Here is a 22041-nt window from a genome sequence, read left to right as displayed (position 1 = left end):
ACATAGAAGGCAGGTCAAAGGTGCTCCCACTGGTCAAGTCTGGGATAATTTGCGCACTGAAATAGGTGAGTACAGTAATGAATTATAAACCAGTGTGTGTGGGGGGGGGAAATGTCTGAAGCTACATCAGTAATAAATTGAAGGTAGCTCTTGCTCATGGAAGAAAGCTGAGAGCTGGCTGCTAAATATGGCAGGAATGCTGGAGATGGAATATCATTCTAAAAGCATTGTGAGGGGCGCCTGGGTGGCTCAGTCGGTTAAGCGGCCGACTTCAGCTCAGGTCATGATCTCGCGGTCCGTGAGTTCGAGCCCCGCATCGGGCTCTGTGCTGACAGCTTGGAGCCTGCTTCGGATTCTGTGTCTCCCTCTCTCTGACCCTCCCCTGTTCATGCTCTGTCTCTCCCTGTCTCAAAAATAAATAAAACGTTAAAAAAAAATAAAAAAAAATAAAAAAATAAAAGCATTGTGATAAACAATAGATCAGGCAAGAATCAGTAGAAGCCAAATCTAAGGGGAATTTTTTAAACAAGGTTATTTGCATGACCTTAAAGTGTCTCTATACAGATTGCTTATTAGTTGTAAGAAAGAAAAAAAAAAAAACACAACTGTAATTATACAGCGGAGAAACTTGGCAACAGCTTGGCTGGGTGATCAAAATAAACTCACCAGTTAGGTGAGGGACAGACAGACTTTGTGGCCTCAAGATGTGATCCTCTGAGAGGACACACTTCACTCATGCAGCTTTCTGGGTAAGAAAGCATCCCCTCAATCCAATCACGAGGAAATATCAAACACAAAATAAAGTGGGGATTGTATGCTTCAAACATGTCAATGCTATAAAAGGTGAAGTAAGGCTGTGGAATTGTTTCAGATTAAAGAAAAAAAAAAAAGGAGATATGAGACAGCTCAGCCTGAGACTGGATTCTGTCTTGGAGGAGAACAATGCTATGAAGGACATTACTGGGTCAACTGACAAAAGTGAAGTGTAGCTGCATAAGGGAATAGCTGTGCTCTTGGAAATACACTCAAGTATTTAGGGGAAAGAGACCAGATGTTTATAACTTAACCTCAAATGGTTCATGGAAAAAAATGTCTGTGTGTGTGTATATGTGAGAGAGAGACAGACAGACAGACACAGAGTGGGAGTATGAGTGCTTGAGCACGTGTGTACATTTAAGCAAGTGGGGTAAAATGTAAACGACTGGTCAGTGGGTCCTGCTAACAATTGGGAAAATGATTTATGGATGTTCTTGGTACCATTTTATTTTTGTACCTTTTAAAATTTGTGAAATAATTTCCAAAGAAAAATGTTTAAAATCAAGCTTTGGATAATATTTAATGGCACTGAAATATGTTCAATTTTAAATTCTCTATGAGCTCAATTTTGTGAAAAATAAAAATTTTTAATGTATCTTTATTTTTGTACTTTTAAAAACCCAGAGGGAAACAAAACTATACTCAGGTATCATCCTGGATTATGGGATGGATAATTTGACTCTGTTGTATTGTTTATAATGTTTCGTATTTTCCAAAATTTCTACATCCTGCATGTATTACTTTAATAATTACAAATTAAGTTTGAAGGAATAAAACAGATATTTAGTAAAGTTTTATGTATAATGTGGCTGACTGCTGTGTCATTCCTTAGTAATTGAAAAAACGAAGCCAAACAAAAACCCCTAAAATCACTGAATGTACAGTGATAGAAAAGGTTGTCAGAAAGTTTATATCAGTTATGATACTTTATTTAAGGTATAATAAAGTCATATAAATTTATGCTTACCCAATCAATTTATGGACCAACCCAAGTGTCCAAAAATAGGGGATTGCTTAAATGACAGCATAGCTATAAAACACAAAATGTGTAATATTTTCTGACATAGAGTGCTCTAGGAGTAGAAGGAACTGTCTTTGTTTTTCTCTGTTGATCTCTGCTATCCTGCAAATCATAAACACCTTATCTATTCACATCTGTTAAATGAATGAATGCTAGTCATGAGGTATTTGGGAGGGGGGAGGGATGATGGAATTATCAGGAATTTTTATTGTCTCCATTATTCTTTTATGTATTTTTGAATGTTCTACCATAAATGTAATAATATGGGAGTTTTTAATTTTAAAAGCTATAAAATAGTTTGTATGTATCATCCCATTGAGAAAAGATTAGAAGAATATTCTTTAAAAGGTGGGTTATCTCTGTGTGGGGGGTGTTATGGGTGATTCTTGTCATCTTTTTTCTTCTTTTTTTATAAAGATTAATTTTTTTTTTTATTTTAGAGAGAGAGTGAGAGGGCACAAGCAAGGGAGAGGGGCAGAGGGAGAGACAGAAAGAATCCCAAGCAGGCTCCCTGCCTGCGTGGAGCCTGATGTGGGGCTCCATCCCACAACCCTGGGATCATGACCCAAGCCAAAATTAAGAGTTGGATACCCAACAGACTGAGCCACCCAGGCACCCCTCTTTCTTTTTTTCTTTAAAGATTTTATTTTTAAGCCATCTCCACACCCAGTGTGGGGCTTGAACTCACAACCCTCAGATCAGGAGTCACACGCTCCACCGACTGAGCCAGCCAGTCCACCCCTTGTCATCTTCTTTTCTTGAATAACATTTTCTTTTACAAAGAAGTTATTCTTTTAGAGCACTGGAATTAAAAATGAAATTATAAAAAATTTAAATTATAAAAAGTTTACAAAATTATTTAAAAAATGAAATTATAAAAAATTATAAAAAGATAGAGGGTGCCTAGACATGGTAGGTATGCAACAAATAGTAAAAATGTTTACTAGGGTTATGCCATGACAAAACCAGGGTCTAAAATTAAATATATATACAGTACAATAATTAACTGATTAAAAACCTCTATCATTCTATTGAAGGCAGTGTTCTAAAATAATATAGTAGCTGCATCTGGGTGTTATATTACTTTAAAATAGGGAGGCTGGGTGGTAGATAGCATATATTTACATAAGCTTAAATTTTGAACAACTTTCCTAAATTAAGTTGTCTTTCATAAAAGAACTGGATTAAAGCACTTTAATGAAACACTTGATACCACTTTCAATATACCCAGAAGGGTGGTCACCCTCCTGGTGCTAGTCCTTAATTTCAGTGTTCAGATAATTGCACTGGGCAGTACCTTGCTGGGCATATAAATATATTTACAGGAAGGCAACTGTCAGTCAAAAGAGCAGAATAAAGGAAGCAAGAAGCATTCAATCTTTTTCCCAGAAAGTTATTTGGGAGAGGGAAGAGGTCCTTGATTATTTTAAAAGAGGGATACACATGCATACACACACACATGCACAGGCATGTACATGCATGCTCACACAGTTGAAAAGCCATAGACTATCTCTAAAAGATACACAAGAAACTGGTAACAAGGGTTGTTTCTAGGGCAGGGGGATTGGGTACTGAGGGAATAGATTAGCAGGAGAACTTGGTTTTCTCTGTATACCTTTCTATGTTGTTTAACTTTTGTTAATCAAGCAATTAATTAAAAGTTTATGTATTTATTTTGAGAAAGGGATAGTGCGCGTGCATGCACACTTGAACAGGGGAGGAGCAGAGAAAGAGAGGGGGAGAGAGGATCCCGAGCAGACTTCACACTGTCAGCTCAGAGCCCAATGCATCTCGCATCTTGAGCTCATGAACCATGAGATCATGACCTGAGCCAAAATCAGGTCACTGAGGATGCTTAACCAACTGAGTTACCCAGGCGCCCCACCGTGTTGTTTAACTTTTAAAACACAATGTGCCCATAGAACATACTCAAAAATAAACATTTATTAATTAAAAACAATTATTTAAAAAATTGGGGGCTTGGGGCGCCTGGGTGGCGCAGTCGGTTAAGCGTCCGACTTCAGCCAGGTCACGATCTCGCGGTCCGTGAGTTCGAGCCCCGCGTCAGGCTCTGGGCTGATGGCTCGGAGCCTGGAGCCTGTTTCCGATTCTGTGTCTCCCTCTCTCTCTGCCCCTCCCCCGTTCATGCTGTCTCTCTCTGTCCCAAAAATAAATAAAAAACGTTGAAAAAAAAATTTAAAAAAAAATTGGGGGCTCATGGGGGAACAACTGTGTAAACTAGACTAGTTTTAGAAAAGCAAAATTTGCATTCTGGTGAAAGTGACAAAAACCAATACTTGCCAGTACCTGTCTGCCCTCCAATACACCTGTGCTTCTATACCCTCCTCTGTTGTCTTCACTTATAGACACAGGGCTCCTGACCAGTGTTACACAGGATTACAGAGAGAGAGAGAGAGAGAGAGAGAGCGAGAGCCAGTGGGGGAGGGGCGGAGAGAGAGGGAGACATAGAATCTGAAGCAGGCTCCAAGCCCTGAGCTGTCAGTGCAGAGCCTGATGCAGGGCTCAAGTTCACCAACCATGAGATCATGACCTGATCCAAAGTTGGACACTTAACTGACTGAGTCATCCAGGTGCCCCATGCTTTTGTTTCTCTACCAGCAGGAACAGATTTGGGCTAACCTTTGGCACTCGTTCTTCATGGTTCTTGTGTGCCCAATGGTAGGCAGCTGGTTGGAATGAAAGTACCTATCACTGCCCACCAACACTGGGAAATACAAACCAGACCTAAAGGACTGAACCTACAATCTTCACCTCACTAGCATGCTAACATCATGTCTTCCCCATTCAGTAACATGTTCCTGTGAGGAACATGTGAGGACATGATTTTACATCTCAAATCTGTGTGGAGGCCAGAGAGCCCACCTCTCTTAAGAATATGCTTGAGTGGATGGGCTATTCTGACATGTTGTATCTTTATATTTACATCAACACAGCCACCCTGTAGGGCTAATGGTGTATCCAAGCACCAGCTTCCCAAACCAGAACCATAGGAGTCAGTTCCTCTCTCATTTTTGTTCTCCACGATGTCTTCTCTACTTTTGATATATCTCTCAAGTTTTGCCTACCCGTTTTCTCCACCTTTGCTGACGATGACATACAATCAGACCCTCATCATCTATTTCACCCCACCTCCCAGCTAGTTCCTTGCTATTGTTATTCTCCTACGATCTCACTCAAGTTTGTTTTCAAAAGCACACAGCTGACTTCATTCCACTATGTATTATATCTCTATCTGTCTACAAATATAAAACTATGGAACTATAGATTATTCCAGAAAAATGGTAAATAAAGGGGCAAAAACAAAAGTAATTTGCCTTAAACCCTCCATATAAGTGTTCTAATTCTCAACCTGTAATTATATTAGAATCACCTGTGAAGCTTTTTAACCAGCACCTATTTTCTCCCCACCTCTCCTCCACCAACCTTATTTGTTCCCTTAGAGGAATATAAAACCCTCTGCCCACTCCTCCCCAGCACTGAAAACCACAGCCTTGGAGAACACTTTTGTTATTGATGGGAAGGTATTATGTCACTCAGCTGTGCCAGGGAAGAAACAAGCTTTCAGCTGTATAATAATTCAGATTCAAGACATCTGCAAAAACATTTCAGCCTGGGCCTCCGCACATACTGCTGTTCCCTCTGCCTGGTAATCCCTTCCGTTTCTGACCCAAGTCCTATTCATTTTCCAGATCTTCAAACTTGTCCTTTCATCACACCCCAAAGTTCTCTTGGCATGCATGCAGACACACACACACACACACACACACACACACACACACACACACACACACAAATCAAAAAGAAGGAAACGAACAGCTATTTGTCTCTCTTTCCCACTAGACTGTAAGTCCTAAGGGACAAGTTGGCTGAATATGCCATCCCCAGTACCGAGCACACGTGCTGTAGCTGGTGCTCAAATGAATGAAAAGCAAGTCTTTCTTTCCGTTATCTAATAAAATTTCCTCTTTCACTTGTTTTTATTTTTAAGTTTTTATTCACATTCCAGTTAACATACAATGTCATATTAGTTTCAGCTGTACAATAGTGATACAATACTTTCATATAACACCTGTTGCTCATCACAAGTGCCCTCCTTAATCCTCAACACCTATTTCACCCACACCCTCTCCTCTGGTAACCATCAGTGTGTTCTCTACAGTTAAGAGTCTGTTTCTTGCTTTGTCTCTCTCTTTTTTCCCCCTTTGCTTATTTGTTTTGTTTCTTAAATTCCAAATATGAGTGAAATAATATGGTATATTTGTCTTTCTCTCTCTGCCTTATTTCATTTAGCATAATACCCTCTAGCTCCAACCATGTCATTGCAAATGGCAAAATTTCATTCTTTTTTATGGCTGAGTAATGTTCCACTGTTGAGTGTGTGCGTGCATGCGTGCGTGAGTGTGTGTGTGTGGCATATATTCTTTATTCATCAGTTGATGGACACTTGGGCTGGTTCCATAATTCGGCTACTGTAGACAATGTTGCTCTAAGGCATCCTCTTTCACTTCTTGTGTCCTGTCTACAGTTGGCAGAATATAATTTCTAAGAGGGTTGACATTTAGTACATGGCTAGGAACAGGGTAAATGACCATAATGCTGTGAGATTTGTTTGGTCCAAGCTGTTTGGGTTGGGAAACCAGAAAAAAAATCAATCTTTTTCCTCCCCAATGTTAAAATTAAATAACATTTACATCCATGAACAATATGTATATTTAAGTTAGGAAGCCTAGTAACAAAATGAACATTTGTGAAGGCAGCATCCAACAAAAGAACTAAAACATCAGTTGCATTGTAAAGCTACTTATCTTCTGACCTTCCCCTACTGGAGGTAACCACACTCTGAAATTTGAGTTTATTATTCACTTTTTCATTTTTTTAAAGTAGGCTTCGTGTCCAGCATGGAGCCCAATGTGGGGCTTGAACTCACAACCCTGAGATCAAGACCTGAGCTGAGATCAAGAGTCGGATGCTTTAACTTACTGAACCATCCAGGCACCCCTCTTTTTTTTCTAAATAGCTTCATCATATACTTATGCATCTCTAAACAATAAATTGTTCAGCATTGCTTGCTTTTGAGCTTTGTAAAGGTGATATTGTTCTTTTTTAAATGTTTATTTATATTTAAGAGAGAGAGAGCAGGGGAGGGGCAGAGAGAGATGGAGACAGAATGTGAAGTAGGCTCAAGGCTCAGAGCTGTCAGCACAGAGCCTGATGCAGGGCTCCAACTCAGGAGCTGTGAGAACACGACCTAAATGAAGATGGATGCTTAACCGACTGAGCCACCTAGGTGCCCAAAAGTAGTAATGCTTTGATGTGATCTTCCATAGCTTTTTTCCCCTTAATTCAACATTGTTCCTAAGACTCAACTATGCTGCTGTATATAGCTATAGCTATATATGGTGCAAAATATCATCGTAGTATACTACTGCATTAGATAAATATATCACAACTTATGCACTCTTTGTCAATGGACACTTGGATGTTTCTGACTTCTTTGCTCTTATGAACAGTGCTGCTACAGTCTTGTATACATCTCCAGGAGCATCTGGAGATGTGAGTTTACCTAGGGTATATACCAAAGAGTAAAATCACTGGATAGGTGTAGGTTCAGGTTTATAAGTCAATGCCAAATTATCTTTTGAAACAATGGTAACAATTTACATTCCTAACCAGCAGTGTATGAATTCCTGTTGATCCAAATCCTCACCAACAGCTTGTATTATTCGGGGACAGGAATCTCAAACTGCAGCATATTTGTGCCAGAAGGCAGCACTCCTGACTGGGTAAGTTGTTTTCTCCTGACAGTTTGACAGGAGAGCCTGACCTGAGTCTTTGCCCAAGAGATGGGCCCCTGGGCCTTACACCTAATGTTGAATCCTGACTTTGGGACAGAGCAGTAAGTAGAGACAAAAGACTTTGCTGTGGATACACAGTCATCCAGAAGGCAATCAGTCATAGAATGTGGGACCTGAAAGGACCCTACAGTCAATTCCTTCATTCTACATTTAAGGAGACTGAGGCCCCAGAAAGGGTAAATGACAAGTTCTCTGAGTTAATTAATGCAAGAACTTGTCTCTGGGGCTTTTGATTCTTAGTCCAGGGTTTTTAATTTTAATTTCTTTATTTGTTTTAGTAATGTAAGGTGGCATAAAATGATCTATTAAATTAAAAATAACTGTAAGTATCCAAATGAATGCCAATTTATTTTTTAAAGGTAGTTGTTTGACTTATGTGACTGATGAATTTACTAATTTTAGCTTCTCTGCTTATGAAGAAAACAGGGATAATATTGAATTACACTGGGATAAATAGGGGGAAAATGCAACCTCCACAATTACAGTTGTCAGTATGTAAATTTGACTGTACTAAAAGACACCTATCTCCTGGGGAAAATAATCCTCAATTTTATGTCTGACCATCTTCATCCTTGGATCATTTCATTCCCGCCCCCCCCCCCCCAGAAAATGCTAAACACGGCTTTATAAGTCACTTTTTGTGAGGAAGGCAAACTTCAAATTCAGTTTTTCAATTCCTCTGTCTCTTATGAGCATTGATAATTAAGCTATCATAAGAGTCTGGGAGCTGTTTGTGAACATTATAGTAAGATAGCCTCAGTAACTTGATGGTTTATAATATCAGATGGCTTTAATATTCAATAATTTATAATATCAGAACGCAGAAAAATACTGAAAAAGGCCAATTTGCAGCTGAGGTACTTAGCACCATTCAGAGTGTGCATAACAATCAAGCATGGCATGATCCCCTGCAGAGGAATCTGTCCTCTTGAATCAAAGCAGTACAAGTGCAACCAGGGAGACGAGAAGGACTGCTTTACTAGGAAGGGTGCTTATGTGAAGGAAAGTGGCCTCAGAAGCCTTCAATGGATATGTTCATTCTGGAGCTGTTGACTTCAGGGAATTCCCTCACCAGCCCTCCCTTGGCTCATCTGCCTAGCTCCTCCCTACACTGAGAATCCATTTACCACTTAAAAATGTCTGCTGATTGGGGCGCCTGGGTGGCTCAGTCGGTTAAGCGTCGGACTTCGTCTAGGGTCATGATCTTGGGGTTCAGGCCCCGTGTTAGGTAGGCTCTGCGTTGACAGCATGGAGCCTGCTTGGGATCCTCTCTCTCTGCCCCTCCCCCACTAGCGTGCACGCGGCTCTCTCTCTCTCTCTCTGTAAAAATAAATTAATTAATTAATAAACTAATAAAATATCTTCCGGTTTAACAATGTCTGTAGGCTGGCAATAAAGGCTTCCTGTGAGATATCCTTTTTTTTTTTCTAATGTCAGGATAAAACTCAGGAGGTGTTTATTATTTTGGGATGGGGGCTTGGAGAGAAAGAACACCAAGAAATTTTGCTAGGAATGCTAACCAAACTGCTGAGGTGCTCCTGGTTCAGGTTTTCCTCCTAGCAGTCATTTTAATCAGCACTTCCCCTATTTAATGAGCTTGTAGTGCCATTACATAATCACCCAGCTCGCTGGATTAATGATGAAAAGAGGAACTGATTTTTCCAGTTGCATCATTTGAAGTAAATGTTAACTTTCTTTCTGAGTCCTTAGTTAACCGCATTAGCGTGACAAATATGTCTTTGTCTAGCATAAGTAATTAGAATTTAATCACTTTAACTGCATCTTAATTATCCCAAATGAATTGAAAGGACATTTAATAGCAAAGATTAAATTGCCTTAATGAACGATTTTTGCGACTCCATCAATACTTGAATCGCGTTACCCACTCCTCTCACGCACTTCACCTGCAGTGAACACGGGGGTCACTAGGTGGCGCGCTTCGCTCGTTTATTTATTTAATCCTTCTCCCCCACCACCTCCCCGCCCCACCCCCCCCACCCCGCCCCACCCCCCTCCATTGATCTGTTTTAGAAGACAACAGGAAAGAAAGTGAAAAGCTCATAGTTTATTGTGTTCCTTTGATAACCTCTCTTTGGGACTATGAGATCATCACCAGATGCAAAAACGAAAGCAGTGATTTCAGAAACTGTCGATTCTGAGTACCCTATGGCATATGCAAAGGAAGATGAGAGACACACGGATAACTGGAAACACATAGTGTTTGAGGGAAGTTGTAAGTTGTCCTCTGGATGATTGCCAACTTATACACAGAGTCTTAGTTTCATTTATTATTTTTTAGTGCAGGGTCCTAAAATATGAGTAACAGTCAAGCTTGAAATAGCAAGACAGCTACTGATCTGAAGCAAAGAAATGTAATTGCTGTCCAAGTGCAGATCAGAACACCAATGCCTCAAAGTATGGGAGGATTGGGCCTTTGGGCCCTCCTCCAGGCATGAGTCCCAATGGACCAGTCCTACCCACAGAACACATCTAATGATTGATCTTGCCCATCAATAACTGTTTAAATGAACAAATGGATAGGGAGACTTGGGTTCCATGTCTAGCTTTCACACTGCCTTATATTCCTTCTGGCTGCTTCTTCAAAAGAGAGCAATAAAGAGTCCCACTTATAAGTCTTCGGTTAAAAAGCCATAAGTTTCTATAAGTAACTTCCTTGAGAGTCTAGAGGAAACACACACTCTTCAATTTCAAGACCTTTATTATGCAGACACTTTCCAGATGGGGTATTTATGACAGCAAATTAGACATCTCCACATTCTAGGTCCACTGACCTGGTGGATCTGTACTAGGCACAGGGTGGAGAGTAAGAGGGTTCTGGGCTTTGAGCTGGGAAAGCTGAGTTCAGGACATCAGTGCTTACCACAGGTAAATTATGTAACCTCAATGAACATGGAAATAGAGAAGATAATAGTAACTACTACTAAACTAGTGACTCCCCAACTTTGCTGCTCATTAAAATTGTAGCTCTTAAAAATCCCAATGCCCAGGTCATGTCCTATACTAATTGCACGAGAATATCTAGGGTTTTAGCTAGGAATCGTATCTGTAAAGATCCCTAAGTGATTCCAACATGTAGCAAGATTTGGGAGCCACTCAAATAGGCAGTGAATATTAAATAGGAACACCTATGCCCTCACACAGTACTTGACTAATAGAACATACACAACAGACATAAGCCCCTTCTTTATTAATTGCCATGACAAATTGGATGGGTAGTACTTCAGGGGCTGGTTCTGTTTAGCTGTTGGTTTACCAAATTGTCTCATCTAAAGGAGAAGAAAAATTCTAGAAGCTGTTTTCCAACTTGATAATGTAACACCTTTAGGAAGAACACAGTGTAGATGATTCTGTAGCAAGACTCAGTGATAAAACATAAATTCCTATGTTTATATCAAATCATCAGAATTTCTCAGAGAAAAGCAAATAGCATATGACTTGACTCAGATGAGGACTTTAAGATACAAAACAGGTGAATATAAGGGAAGGGAAGCAAAAATAATATAAAAACAGGGAGGGAGACAAAACATAAGAGACTCTTAAGTATAGAGAACAAACAGAGGGTTGCTGGAGGGGTTGTGGGAGTGGGGATGGGCTAAATGTGTAAGGGGCTTAAGGAATCTACTCCTGAAATCATTGTTGTACCTATGCTAACTAACTTGGATGTAAATTATAAAAAATAAATAATTAGGTAAAAGAAAAAAAGAAAAAATATTATAATGAAGCAGAAAAAAATAATCAGACTGTCTTGTGATTGGTGTAGTCATGTAATCCAATCTTATCACTTCAAGAGGAAATTAAACTTCACTAGTATTAACATACTTGTCACAAAATAAAAACCTGTGCATATCTATTGATAGAAGACAGGAATTTATGATTGTGCACTAAATTCATACCTATTAGAAATCAGTTTTTTTTTTTTTACTGAACTCTATGAAACTGACACTTTTCATGGAGAAATAATGTGGCTTTCTTCTCCCAAAGGTGGTTATTCATCTTACTTAAGTAGAGACATGATGAAAATAGTATTTAATGAATGTTTTTATCCAGAATGATGAGAAATCTATTCTCTAACTACCATTACTTCAATAAGACCTCCTTCTATTGCTACCCTAGGCTGGGGACCATTCAATTTTAGCAAGAGTGTGGAGATTCTGCTGTTTTAACTGAAATGAAACTAAGCATTTCTCATCCAATCCATGATGGCTCCTTGGTTGATTTAAAACATTAAGCTGGTGTTTAACTATTCCAATATGTGGAGTTTACAAAGAGCACTGAGCACTATTACTTGGAGGACAAGGCTTCTAGCTATGGATTTTGAGGAGCAAGACAAAAAGAACCTCTTTTTAAATTACCCACCTCCATCAGGCTTGAGGATTTTCTTTCTTACAAGGAAATCAAGAATAAATTTTACTGATATACCCTGTAAGAGCTATTTCCTCTGAGAACTTTGGATAGCAATGACTGTTTGATTAGCTGAATTTCCCATGAATGTGGAAATGATGACATCAAAACAGCTCATGTAACAACCTTCTTAAGGACCTCGTAGATTAGAGATGACTATAGATTTTCCCCAGCACGGATCAAAGGGACTGAATTGAACGTTTTAGCTTAATGATCCAACCCCTGTCACACCCATAGGGACTCGAATTCTGATTTTGTAAGCGGGTGTGCACGTGTACTCAGACACACACAGAAAGCTGCTGGGGAGGGACGAAAAGATCAATCACCGGCTTGACGAGGACAGGTTTGATATTTTTGATTACTTGACTGTGCCAGTGTATATTCCTGGCAGGGCCTCAAGATTTCTCATAAACTTCAGAATATTAGCTGTTAGTTTTCACTTCCTTACTACAACTCTTCAAAGGCATCTTACCCACTTTCCAGCAGCAAAGAGAAACTGGAACAGCCTAGCCAGGCGGGGCCCTGTCCAGGGTCCTGACGCTGCACCAAGACTCCAGGCCGGTTGGCCTCCGTAGGCCCTTTCATCCACCCTACACTAAGGGAAACAAAGACCTCCAAGCTCAAAGCCTCAGGGCTGCCTCCAGACTCCTGTCAGTTAGCTAGAAGGGGAAACAACAAAACAAAGGAACCACTAATCCACACATCCAGTATTGCATCTCCCAGCCCCAGCCTCCTACTCCACACCACCGGGGTCACCTGCTTTCCTCAAACAAAAACATGCCAGCAAAAGTATAATTTGGATAGAAAATCCAAATGTGAATTTTGTTCCGAGAGGTCAGAGTTGGGGTGTACTTTGGGGGGGATGGCAATTTTTTTTTCCAATATATGAAATTTATTGTCAAATTGGTTTCCATACAACACCCAGTGCTCATCCCAAAAGGTGCCCTCCTCAATACCCATCACCCACCCTCCCCTCCCTCCCACCCCCCATCAACCCTCAGTTTGTTCTCAGTTTTTAACGGTCTCTTATGCTTTGGTTCTCTCCCACTCTAACCTCTTTTTTTTTTTTTTTCTTTCCTTCCGGGGTGGGGGGGATGGCAATTTTGTCTCATTAGTGGAGTAACACCCAGACATTGTCAGGAGCCAAGATAGATCTACTATGTATCCCTTTCTTCCTCCTTCACACCCTTTTCCTATCAAAAAATAATTACTGTTTTGCAAATCACTAGGATAACGATGTTCTAAAAACAAAGCCATGGCAAGTATCCCTTTCCTCTCCGCAGCATGTTGAGCCACTGGAGGCTTGCTTGGTGGCCGGCTGCAGCAGCCTGCAGGGGGCGTATGCAGCTATCACCGCACACAACCCATCAGGCCACCTGGGGAAGCTGAGCCCAGTGGAGGGCATCTGGGAGGGCAGGATTCCAGCTCTGCACAGGGCAGTGAGGCTCAATGCTTGAAGGTAAAGAAAGATGCGGCCTGGGCTCTGAGTTGCTTTGTTGTTACAACACAGGTATTGTTGGCACAGTCTGTCCCAAGTGCCAGTAGCAAAACAGCTATGACAGGGTCTGTCTCTCTAGTGACCACTACATCCCTGGGGCCAGCAGATCACTCTGGCTGATCCTGATCACCTTTGGGCACTTCCAAGGCGCTGGGGCTGCACCTGTTGGTGGGACAGCCAGCTCCCATCAGAATGGGGTTAACTGTCTCAAGCAGCCATCCTGCATGTGCTAACACTAGGATTACAGACATTAACCACCAGGCTTCCTCAAGCCTCAATAACAGGTATTCCTACACCAGTCAAATAGTTGGCTCCAATCTTCACCATATGCACACTTTTTAACACCAAGTGTTCCTTCCTCTCTTCACTGGCATCTGTGCTCCCTAGTGGGGACTATAAGAAGGATCCCACACCCTCAAGGGATCAGGTACAGGCTGAGAGAAAGGCCCATGCAGAGCTTTTTGGTGACTGTCCCTAAGGATGAGAACTTTTGGATTCCTGCTGGGCTGGTGTGGGGGGGGGGGGAGTGGGAGGGGTGGGGCTGGGGAGGGGTCAACAGTCAACTCCTTGAGCACATGGCCACTATTCACCCTGAGGGAATGGGGGTTCTTTGGGACTCCTCTGATCTCCTCCTGACAACTGGCTGCCCCCGCCATTGCATGTTGGGAGAAGGTGCTCCCTTCTCCTCCACCACTGCCCCTCCTCCCCAGTCCCACTGGCTCCTGGGCTGCTAGGAAGATGCGGTTGGCCGCGCCCACAGGCCCTTTGTTTGAATTGCAGTGGACTGGGAGAAGCTGCACCAATGTGAGAAGTGGGGCTTGAGAGAACCAGTCCATTTGGCACCTTCTCCTATTTTGGGGCCCAGGAACTCTTCCAGTTCCCATGTCCCCATATGCCCAGTCCTAGTTTTTCTCCTGGCCTGGGAGTCTTTGAGATTTGGGGAAGTGAGGTTCCCAAAGCCCAGCATTTCACTCCTTCTTCTTGGCTCACTTGGCCCAGGGATGTGAGGGGACAGTTGAAATGTCACCCACTGGGATAAATATTAACAAAAAGCAAATGGACTTGCAAGGAGGCCAGTTATCAATCAACCAGACCGCAAGGCCACTTATGGCAAACACAGCCCAGGTTGGTCCCGGTGAGACTTTCTCATGGCCACTTCCTGGCTGAACATTCTCCCTTACACACATACCCCCAGACTCAGGCTCTCCTCCAGGTCTTTCTGTGGCCGATTCTGGACAAGAAGGGGGTGCAGTCCCAGATGCAGGAGATCTGGAAGGCTCCCTGGCTGGCATTGTTTGGAGGTTCCCTTCTTTTAGGTACCCCACTGTCAAAGGGGCCTGGCACCCATCCCTGCCTGAGCCTGGGGCCTCTGGGCTTTGCTTCCTGGGTCCATGGTGCTGTGCCCTCGGGTAGTGCACATTCCAGCCTCTTCCTAGGCTGACAGCTCCTCTATTGTGGCCAAAGCCTTCCGGAATCTTTAATTGGAAACTAATCTCAGGGTCTTAATAGGCGCCCACCCACCCATACAGTCCAGCCCGCCCACGCCTACTGAGGATGAGAAGCAGCAGTGTACTTTAATGGGGCAGCAGCAAGTATTAGGTTGAAGGAACACATATTGATTTTTTAAAGGTACTTAATTTGGTGAGAATTTCCTCCTGTCTCCCATCTTCCACCAAGCCAATGTAATATTGTAAGGAGAAAGCACCTCCCCAAACACACTGCCACGAGTGGAGGTTTTACACTTGATCTTAGCCAAAAGGCCGAGCACCAGTGTAGGTTTTGACCCTCCGCAACAGGCTTCGTGGAGCCTGGGCACCCGGAAGAGGATGGAGAAGCCACTCATCGCAAAAAAACCACCCAGCAGGATAGGGACGACGTTGAGGGTCTTTAGTGCAACAGCGAGTCAAACTGCAAGGGGCATCTCTGTGCGTGGAGGCTGATGATGGCGGTAATGTCCCCAGCCTCAACCAAAGTGTCCTGCAATGCATTTAAATCTGCACTTGGGGCCTACTAGAGATTATTTGGAGACTTCAGGAAAAGGCCTCACGCCCTCCTCACCCCACCCGAGAAATGCAAATGTTAAAGGAATGGCTCTTTGTTCTTCGGTGACTTTAAAATAGGTCGTGGTTCCTGCAATATAATGGGATTGTTCCCGGTTGGGCTCGCTCTGCAAGCGTCCCCATCCCAGTCTTTTCAACCCCTTCAATTAAGTTAAAGAAAGAAAATTAAACATTCAGCGCTCCATCCAGGTCCTAAGATATGGATTCCACTTGGGGTTGGGCACCAAAGCTTGTCCTGACACAGTATCCGATTTTCCTTTTTTAAAATTTTTTCCCTCCAAGAAAAGGCCACGTGCCTGGGCCGAGCTTAACTCGCCTTTGGCTGCTGGGTGCCAGACCGTTGCCCCTTAGATAACTTTCTGGGTCCGGTGAGGCTGGCCCAACCTTCCCACATGACGGCCCCAGTACTCGTGTTACTCCCTCAACAGCACTGCGGCGCCCACGCGTGTAGGTCAGAGGGCGCTCGCGCAGATCACGGTACTAAGTCGGGTTTCCAGGGCTGGGGGTCATCTCTGAGCAGAACCTGTCAGTCTGATTTTCCAGGATGCGACGGGGGGGGGGGGGGGGGTGGCGCAGAAGGGAAAGGCGGTCACTGAAGTCTCGAGCAAGAACCTTCACTAGGCTGGGGATGGGGGGTGAGTACCAAGCTTCCCTGAGGGGATCCCTCTTCATTTCCACCCCGTTCCTCCATTTCCTCTGCCCCACAGGCGGGCCTGTGAGAGCACTGCTGGTTAAAAGGTCCTCAAGCCGGAGTACCAGGCTGACGCAGGCGTGTGAAAAGGCACTGACTACTTTGGGCTCTTGCAGAGGCAGAGCAAGTCAGGGAGAAGGGTAGCTGTTTCTCCCGCTCCTTGTGGAACTTCAGCTGCCCTAGGGTCTTGGTCAGCTCACAAGGGTGGGAGGCGATATGGTGGATGCACACAGGGATAGGGAATGGATTCGCGGGAACCCCGGAGGGCACCTTGTCAATCTCTCTCTCCTAACCTTCCTGTCCTATCCCCCCATCTCCTGACTTCCAGGCGCAAGCTGTAATAGCCTGCGCGGGGACATTGCTTGGAACCAGGAGCGCAGGGCTGGGCTGGAAAAACTGGCGGAGCACAGGCTCCGCCAGTGCTGAGGACCGCTGAGAGGCCAGGAGCGCCCAGACCCTAGGAGTGCTTTGGGTAGCATCCGGCTCCCGCCGCAGGCTCACTGGCACGCCGGCACCTGCCTCCCTCTAGCTTCTCATTGGCCCGCACGAGGTGGGGGAGGGGGCTCTGGCCTCTCGCTTTGATTTTAGACTGTGAAACGCCTCAGTGCCCCCGGCTCTGAGCGGATTGACTGTCTCTCATTCTCCAGGGACGAATTAATGGAGAACGATCAGTTAATTAACAAACCCTCATTCCGGCTTTTACCTTTCTCTTCGCCAGGACTCAGGCCAGGGCACAAGGCTGAGATTGGGGCGGGGGGAGTAGCACGGACCCAGGAGTCAATCAAGTCTGCCGGTCTCATCAAACCGTGTCCGCCCTCGGTTGCCCTTGGCTCTACCTCCCCGTGTGTCCTCTGCCCTCCGGGGTCGCCGAATCCGCTTGAAATCTCCAGTGTGATTCAGCCTGGGCTAAGCTGTCCCCTCAGCCTGCTTCCAGGAGCTTTCCTTGAACCTTGGCTTTGAGAAACTGAGAAAGCTAGGCGCTGTCTGTGCAGAGCCGAGGAGACATTCCTGCTCAACTCAGAAACACCGGGCCTCCGGGTTTCGCGCCTGGGAGACCTCTGCTCGCAGACTTGGGGGTCATGTCCACACTTTCACCCCCTTGCATGGGGATTCACTCGAAACACCAAGCAGAGGAAACAAACAAACAAAACAACAAAAACGAAATGCGAAGTCGTAAACTAGCCGGCAGCAAAGGCGGTCCGTGGGCTCAGCTGTAAGCTCCCTAGCTGCTCCGCCCGCAGTCACCCTTACCTCGGCACCATCTGCCTTCCTTTCCCTTCCACAACCGGTTACTAGGGTAGAGTGCGTGCTCTTAACACAGCGTCGGCGCCAAACACACCCTCCGTCGGCTTCAAAACCTTTACCCAAAGTCTCAGAGTGCGCTCCCCATCCCTCCCACCCCTGCCTCGCGCCAATAGAGTGAGCTCCGGAGGGGGTCACCGCCGTAAGTTCAGCCAAACGTGGGCGGGCAGCTGCTGCACACTCCAACCCAACACCCGGGCGTGTGCCAGGAGTACTGCCTGGCAGAATCTGCGCGCAGTTCCACGCACTCGTCGCCTTCCTCTTCCCAAACCCGGAGCGTCCAACTGATAAGCGACGCACAGACGTATCCAGCCAGGTGCCGGGGTCTCCCTTCGCCTCCGGCGGTGAGCGCTTCCAGCACTGTCTCCCAGCATAAAAGCTTCCCGTCCCCGCAGTCGCCCAGGCGGTACCGCTCAGCTCCCGGAGCCTACCACAGCCCAATGCACTGAGTTCTGGAGGAGGCGGTCTGCATCTGGGAGCCGTGTGCTGGCTCTTCCAGGCCCAGGGGAACCCCCCTCCCTTCTGGGAGGAGAAGGAGAATGGGATGAAGCTTGCCCAACCCTCTCTTTTCCCTCCCTTCTTCGGCCCCTTCAGCTTCCCCAACCTCTGATCTCCCCCACGCGCCCAGCTCCTTGGCCGGCTCACCTGCCAAGCGGAGCGCAGACATGCGCTGGAACTCGGGCTCCTGCAGCCACTTCCACATCCTCCTGAAGGTCTCCCGTCCGGACTTGAGTTTGCTCCAGGGTTTGGGGTTGCGCAGCAGGTCCGAGAGGGTCCCTTGGGAGCGGCAGAGCACCCTCTGCGCGAAGATGGCCTGTGGGATGCTATAGCGCTTGAGCTCGGTGGTGATACGCTGCGCCACCTCTTTGGTATTGATCTCTTCCATCTGCCCTGAATTACTTCCATTGCTGACCTGTGCGCCGGTCACCGAAGGGTTGGGTTCCCGGGCCGTGCCCAGGAGCTGCCCGTGGCCCTGGGCGTTCAGGTGGGCGTGAGGGTGGTGCGGAGGAAGGCCGTTGATGGGCACCATGCCAGCCGAGGTGGGCGTGAGGTGCTGCTCCCCGTGACGGCCGAGCATGGCCGGGTGGTGGGCTTCGAAGCCGTTGGGGGTGAGCATCTTGTCAGTGGGCATAGCGGCGCCCGGGTGGGCATAGTGAGGGAGCCCTTGCTGGGAGTTGTGGATGCCGCCGAGCCCGGAGCTGGAGAGGGGCGAGAGGCTCTGGCCCATGCCGGCCACGTCCTTGTGGTAGGGGGTATAGAGGTTATTCATGGAGGCCAGCCCGCGCTCGTCCCGCATGAGCGTGAAGCTACCGCTCACGTTGCCCGCCAGGCGCTGGTGGTGGTGCGGATGGTGGTGGTGGTGGTGGTGGTGGTGATGGTGGGGGAACTTGTCCGAGACGGTGGAGATGGGCGGCAGCGGCTGCAGAGGGGTTAAGGTGGTGTAGGTGGTGGGCATGCTCATACCTGGGGGAGTCTCGCAGGCCATGGTCATAGTGGGGTGCAGGGGGCCGGCCAGGCTGTGCTCGGGGGCCCGGTGGTGGTGGTGGTAATCGCCGCCGCCGCCGCCGCCGTCCAGCAAGGACGCCATGCCCATGGAACGAGGGTGCGCGGGGGGCAAGTGGCTGCCACGGTGCGCCACGGAGCTTCGCGCGTGGGGACTGCCGCCCAGGAGGTCGGCAGGAGCGGGCACTGGCTCATGGCTCACCCCGTGCAGCTCGCCGATCGCCTCCATGGTCAACTGCGCGTTCATCGTGATCCGGGCGAGCGGGCGGCGGACACAACATCGATGAGGCCGGGCAAAGGCGGCGAAGGGCGCACGCAGTCCGGTCTTCACATCGGCTGCCGGCGACTGTTGCCTGCCTGCCTTCCTTCCTCTCACTGTGGGGCTCTGTCTCCCTCTCTGAGTGTCTCGCCTTCCCTCTTGCCCCCACCTTCCCCTCTGCGTCCTCGGCTTTTTTTTAAATATTAATTTCCAAAAAGGATCCGTGCCGTTGGGCGAGCGCGGAGCCCCCAGCCCGCCCGCCCCTGGCCCCCTCTCGCCCTTTCCTTCTTAGAATTCTGAGGCCCCCGGCTCCCCTGACGCAGCCCGCGCGTCTTCGGCGGCTGCTTTTTGCCCGCGCCGCTGGCCAGCTCCAGCCATGGCTCGGTTACTGTTGCAGACTCTGTGGCCGCGGTTCCGCCGCCGCTGCCGCCGCCGCCGCCGCCGCCGCCGCTGCGGCCCGCCCTCACGCCCGCCGGGCTCTGCGCGCAGGCGCGCGGCTCGGCCCCGCCCCCTCGGCCACCGCGCGGTAGGCCCGTGACGTCCCCATACAAATGCTGGAAGGGGGGCTCCGCGCCTTAACAGCGGCTCTGGGTGGCCCTGGAGCGGCGCGCACGTGCGAAGGCCTGGCGTGGACCGCGACCTGGGGAGGCCAACGCAACCGCTGGAGACTTGCACCCCTCTCGGCTCTCTGGCTGGGGTGCGCTTTCACCCAGCAACGTTTCCTGGGCTCCCATCCCGGGAGGCGCGCTACGCCTGGAGAGCCCTCACCCCTCCGTCCAGTTGCTGCTTCTCGGTGTAGATTGCCCAGAGAGCCTCAGCCAGTGTCGTTACTCCTTACACTCTGGTCTACCAAGCTTTTCCCCAGAGGGCTTCTGGGAGTCCGCGCTTTCCCCATCCTCAAACGCTTGGCCTCTTTGGAGGGAGTAGAAGCAAATATCTTAAATGCCTTGGTCAGCTTGGTGCCTGTTGACCCGACAACCTCCATCCTTCCTGATAATCCTCTGCCCACCCTTCCTCTTACACGCGCGGGAGAGGAGACCGCTCAGTGCCACGAGTTCGGGCCCGGCCATACCTCTCTGTCCCCCGCCGCCTGGGTCCTTCTTCATCTCAGCTGATAATTAAGGCGGCGTGCCACTTCGCGAATGAGTGTGTGTGTGTGTGTGTGTGTGTGTGTGTGTGTGTGTGTGTGTGTATTGGGGGTAGGGAGTGCTCTGGTGGGTTCCCACGTTAACTTCTGGGTGCTGGTGGGGCTGCCGAGGCGCGAGCTGTTCCTGCGGTTGCTCTAAGACCCTCGTGGTGAAACACCCAGAGGACGCTGCTTGTGGGAAGAACTGACGCCGGCAGTGTGGACCTGGCGCGCCGGTCTCCGCTTGGCCCGTAGGGACGCCCTCTTCCCGGCGTCCCCGAGAGAAGCCTCCAGATTTGAAAATCAATTCAGCCTCGGGCGTAATTGTCCGCTTCCCACAATCACGCTCCAATCTGGAATCGAACCTGGTCCTTGGGCTTGGTGGGGACGCGTGGGGAGGCCCCCAGTGTGGGACGTACACCCGGCTACCACATGCCGAGGCTTTCTTTCATTTACAAAAGAGAGAAAAAAAAATCCGTAACAAAAGGCAGAGCCTTGTCTGCTTAGGTGCTTTCATCCCTCAGAGAAAGGACAGATGTGCCCATTGTCCAGCCCTTGGCAGTTACGACCGGGTCAGCGCCGAGCCTCAGCCCCAGGCAAGCAGTGGTCACAATGGGGGACAGGCTCTCAGAGCCTGGGTTATCTGGACCTGGATGTGGAACAAAGCATGTGTGGCCTTCTCTGGGCCAAACTTAGACTGTACATTCCTTTCCTGGGGCACTTAATCAGAGCCCACCAGCAGTGTCTCTGCTGAAAATGTTCTTAGACCCTAGGAGAGGCCAGGGCTTAGGTAGTGGGAGTAGTGGTGACTGAGTCCCCTAAGCAAACACTTGAGCCACACAATCCTTGGGAGAAACTTCCAATCAGCTAAGGCATGAGCAGGCCCATCTCTTTATCTAGTTCCCTGACAAAACCAGGGCAACATCATGATCCAGGTAGATTAAGGCCAGTGGGTACAGTCCAACTTGACTTCCTTGAAAGTGGTCATGTCCTGGGATTGGTTAATCTGGTTGGTTTCATCACCAAGAGGCATGCCTATCTTTTCCAAATAATGCTTGTGGAGGCCCAGGAAATGGGAATGCATCTTGGAGGACTTAGTGTCTACCTGCACAGTGAACATTTAGGAATTTAACGCCCCCAGAAATGAAAAGTTTTTTTGGGGGGGGGAACACACTGACATAAAGAAAGTCAGGGAACACAGTTACTCTATTTAAACTTATATCTACACCTAAACTATTCATACACACACACACACACACACACACACACACACACACACACACAAAAGCATAAAACACAGTTTCTGCCTACTGAATCACAATATATTGGTGGGAAGCTGTATCCTTGGTTCCTTATTGTTTCTGTTCTCTTTTCTTACAACATAGAGTACGTAACTCTCATATGAGACCAGACAATAGCTTACAGTAGCAGGCTGCCTTTGAGCTAAACCTTTGAGCTAAACCATTG

At 47.0% G+C, this 22041-nt stretch overlaps 1 protein-coding gene across 1 annotated transcript in view; it reads right to left on the bottom strand.

The window, feature by feature from the left end:
• Nucleotides 1-19543, bottom strand: part of ONECUT1 (one cut homeobox 1) — a 39508-nt gene extending 19965 nt beyond the window's left edge. Inside the window, exon 1 of the mRNA XM_042987690.1 lies at nt 18332-19543. Within this exon, the coding sequence (XP_042843624.1) occupies nt 18332-19436 (1105 nt within the window). The 5' untranslated portion in view covers nt 19437-19543. The remainder of the gene's footprint in view (nt 1-18331) is intronic.
• Between the last annotated feature and the right edge of the window lie 2498 nt (nt 19544-22041).

This window comes from Panthera tigris, chromosome B3 (assembly GCF_018350195.1).
Source record: "Panthera tigris isolate Pti1 chromosome B3, P.tigris_Pti1_mat1.1, whole genome shotgun sequence".
NCBI lineage: Eukaryota > Metazoa > Chordata > Mammalia > Carnivora > Felidae > Panthera > Panthera tigris.
Note: the sequence above shows the minus strand (reverse complement) of the source record. Positions and strands in the feature narration are given on the sequence as shown.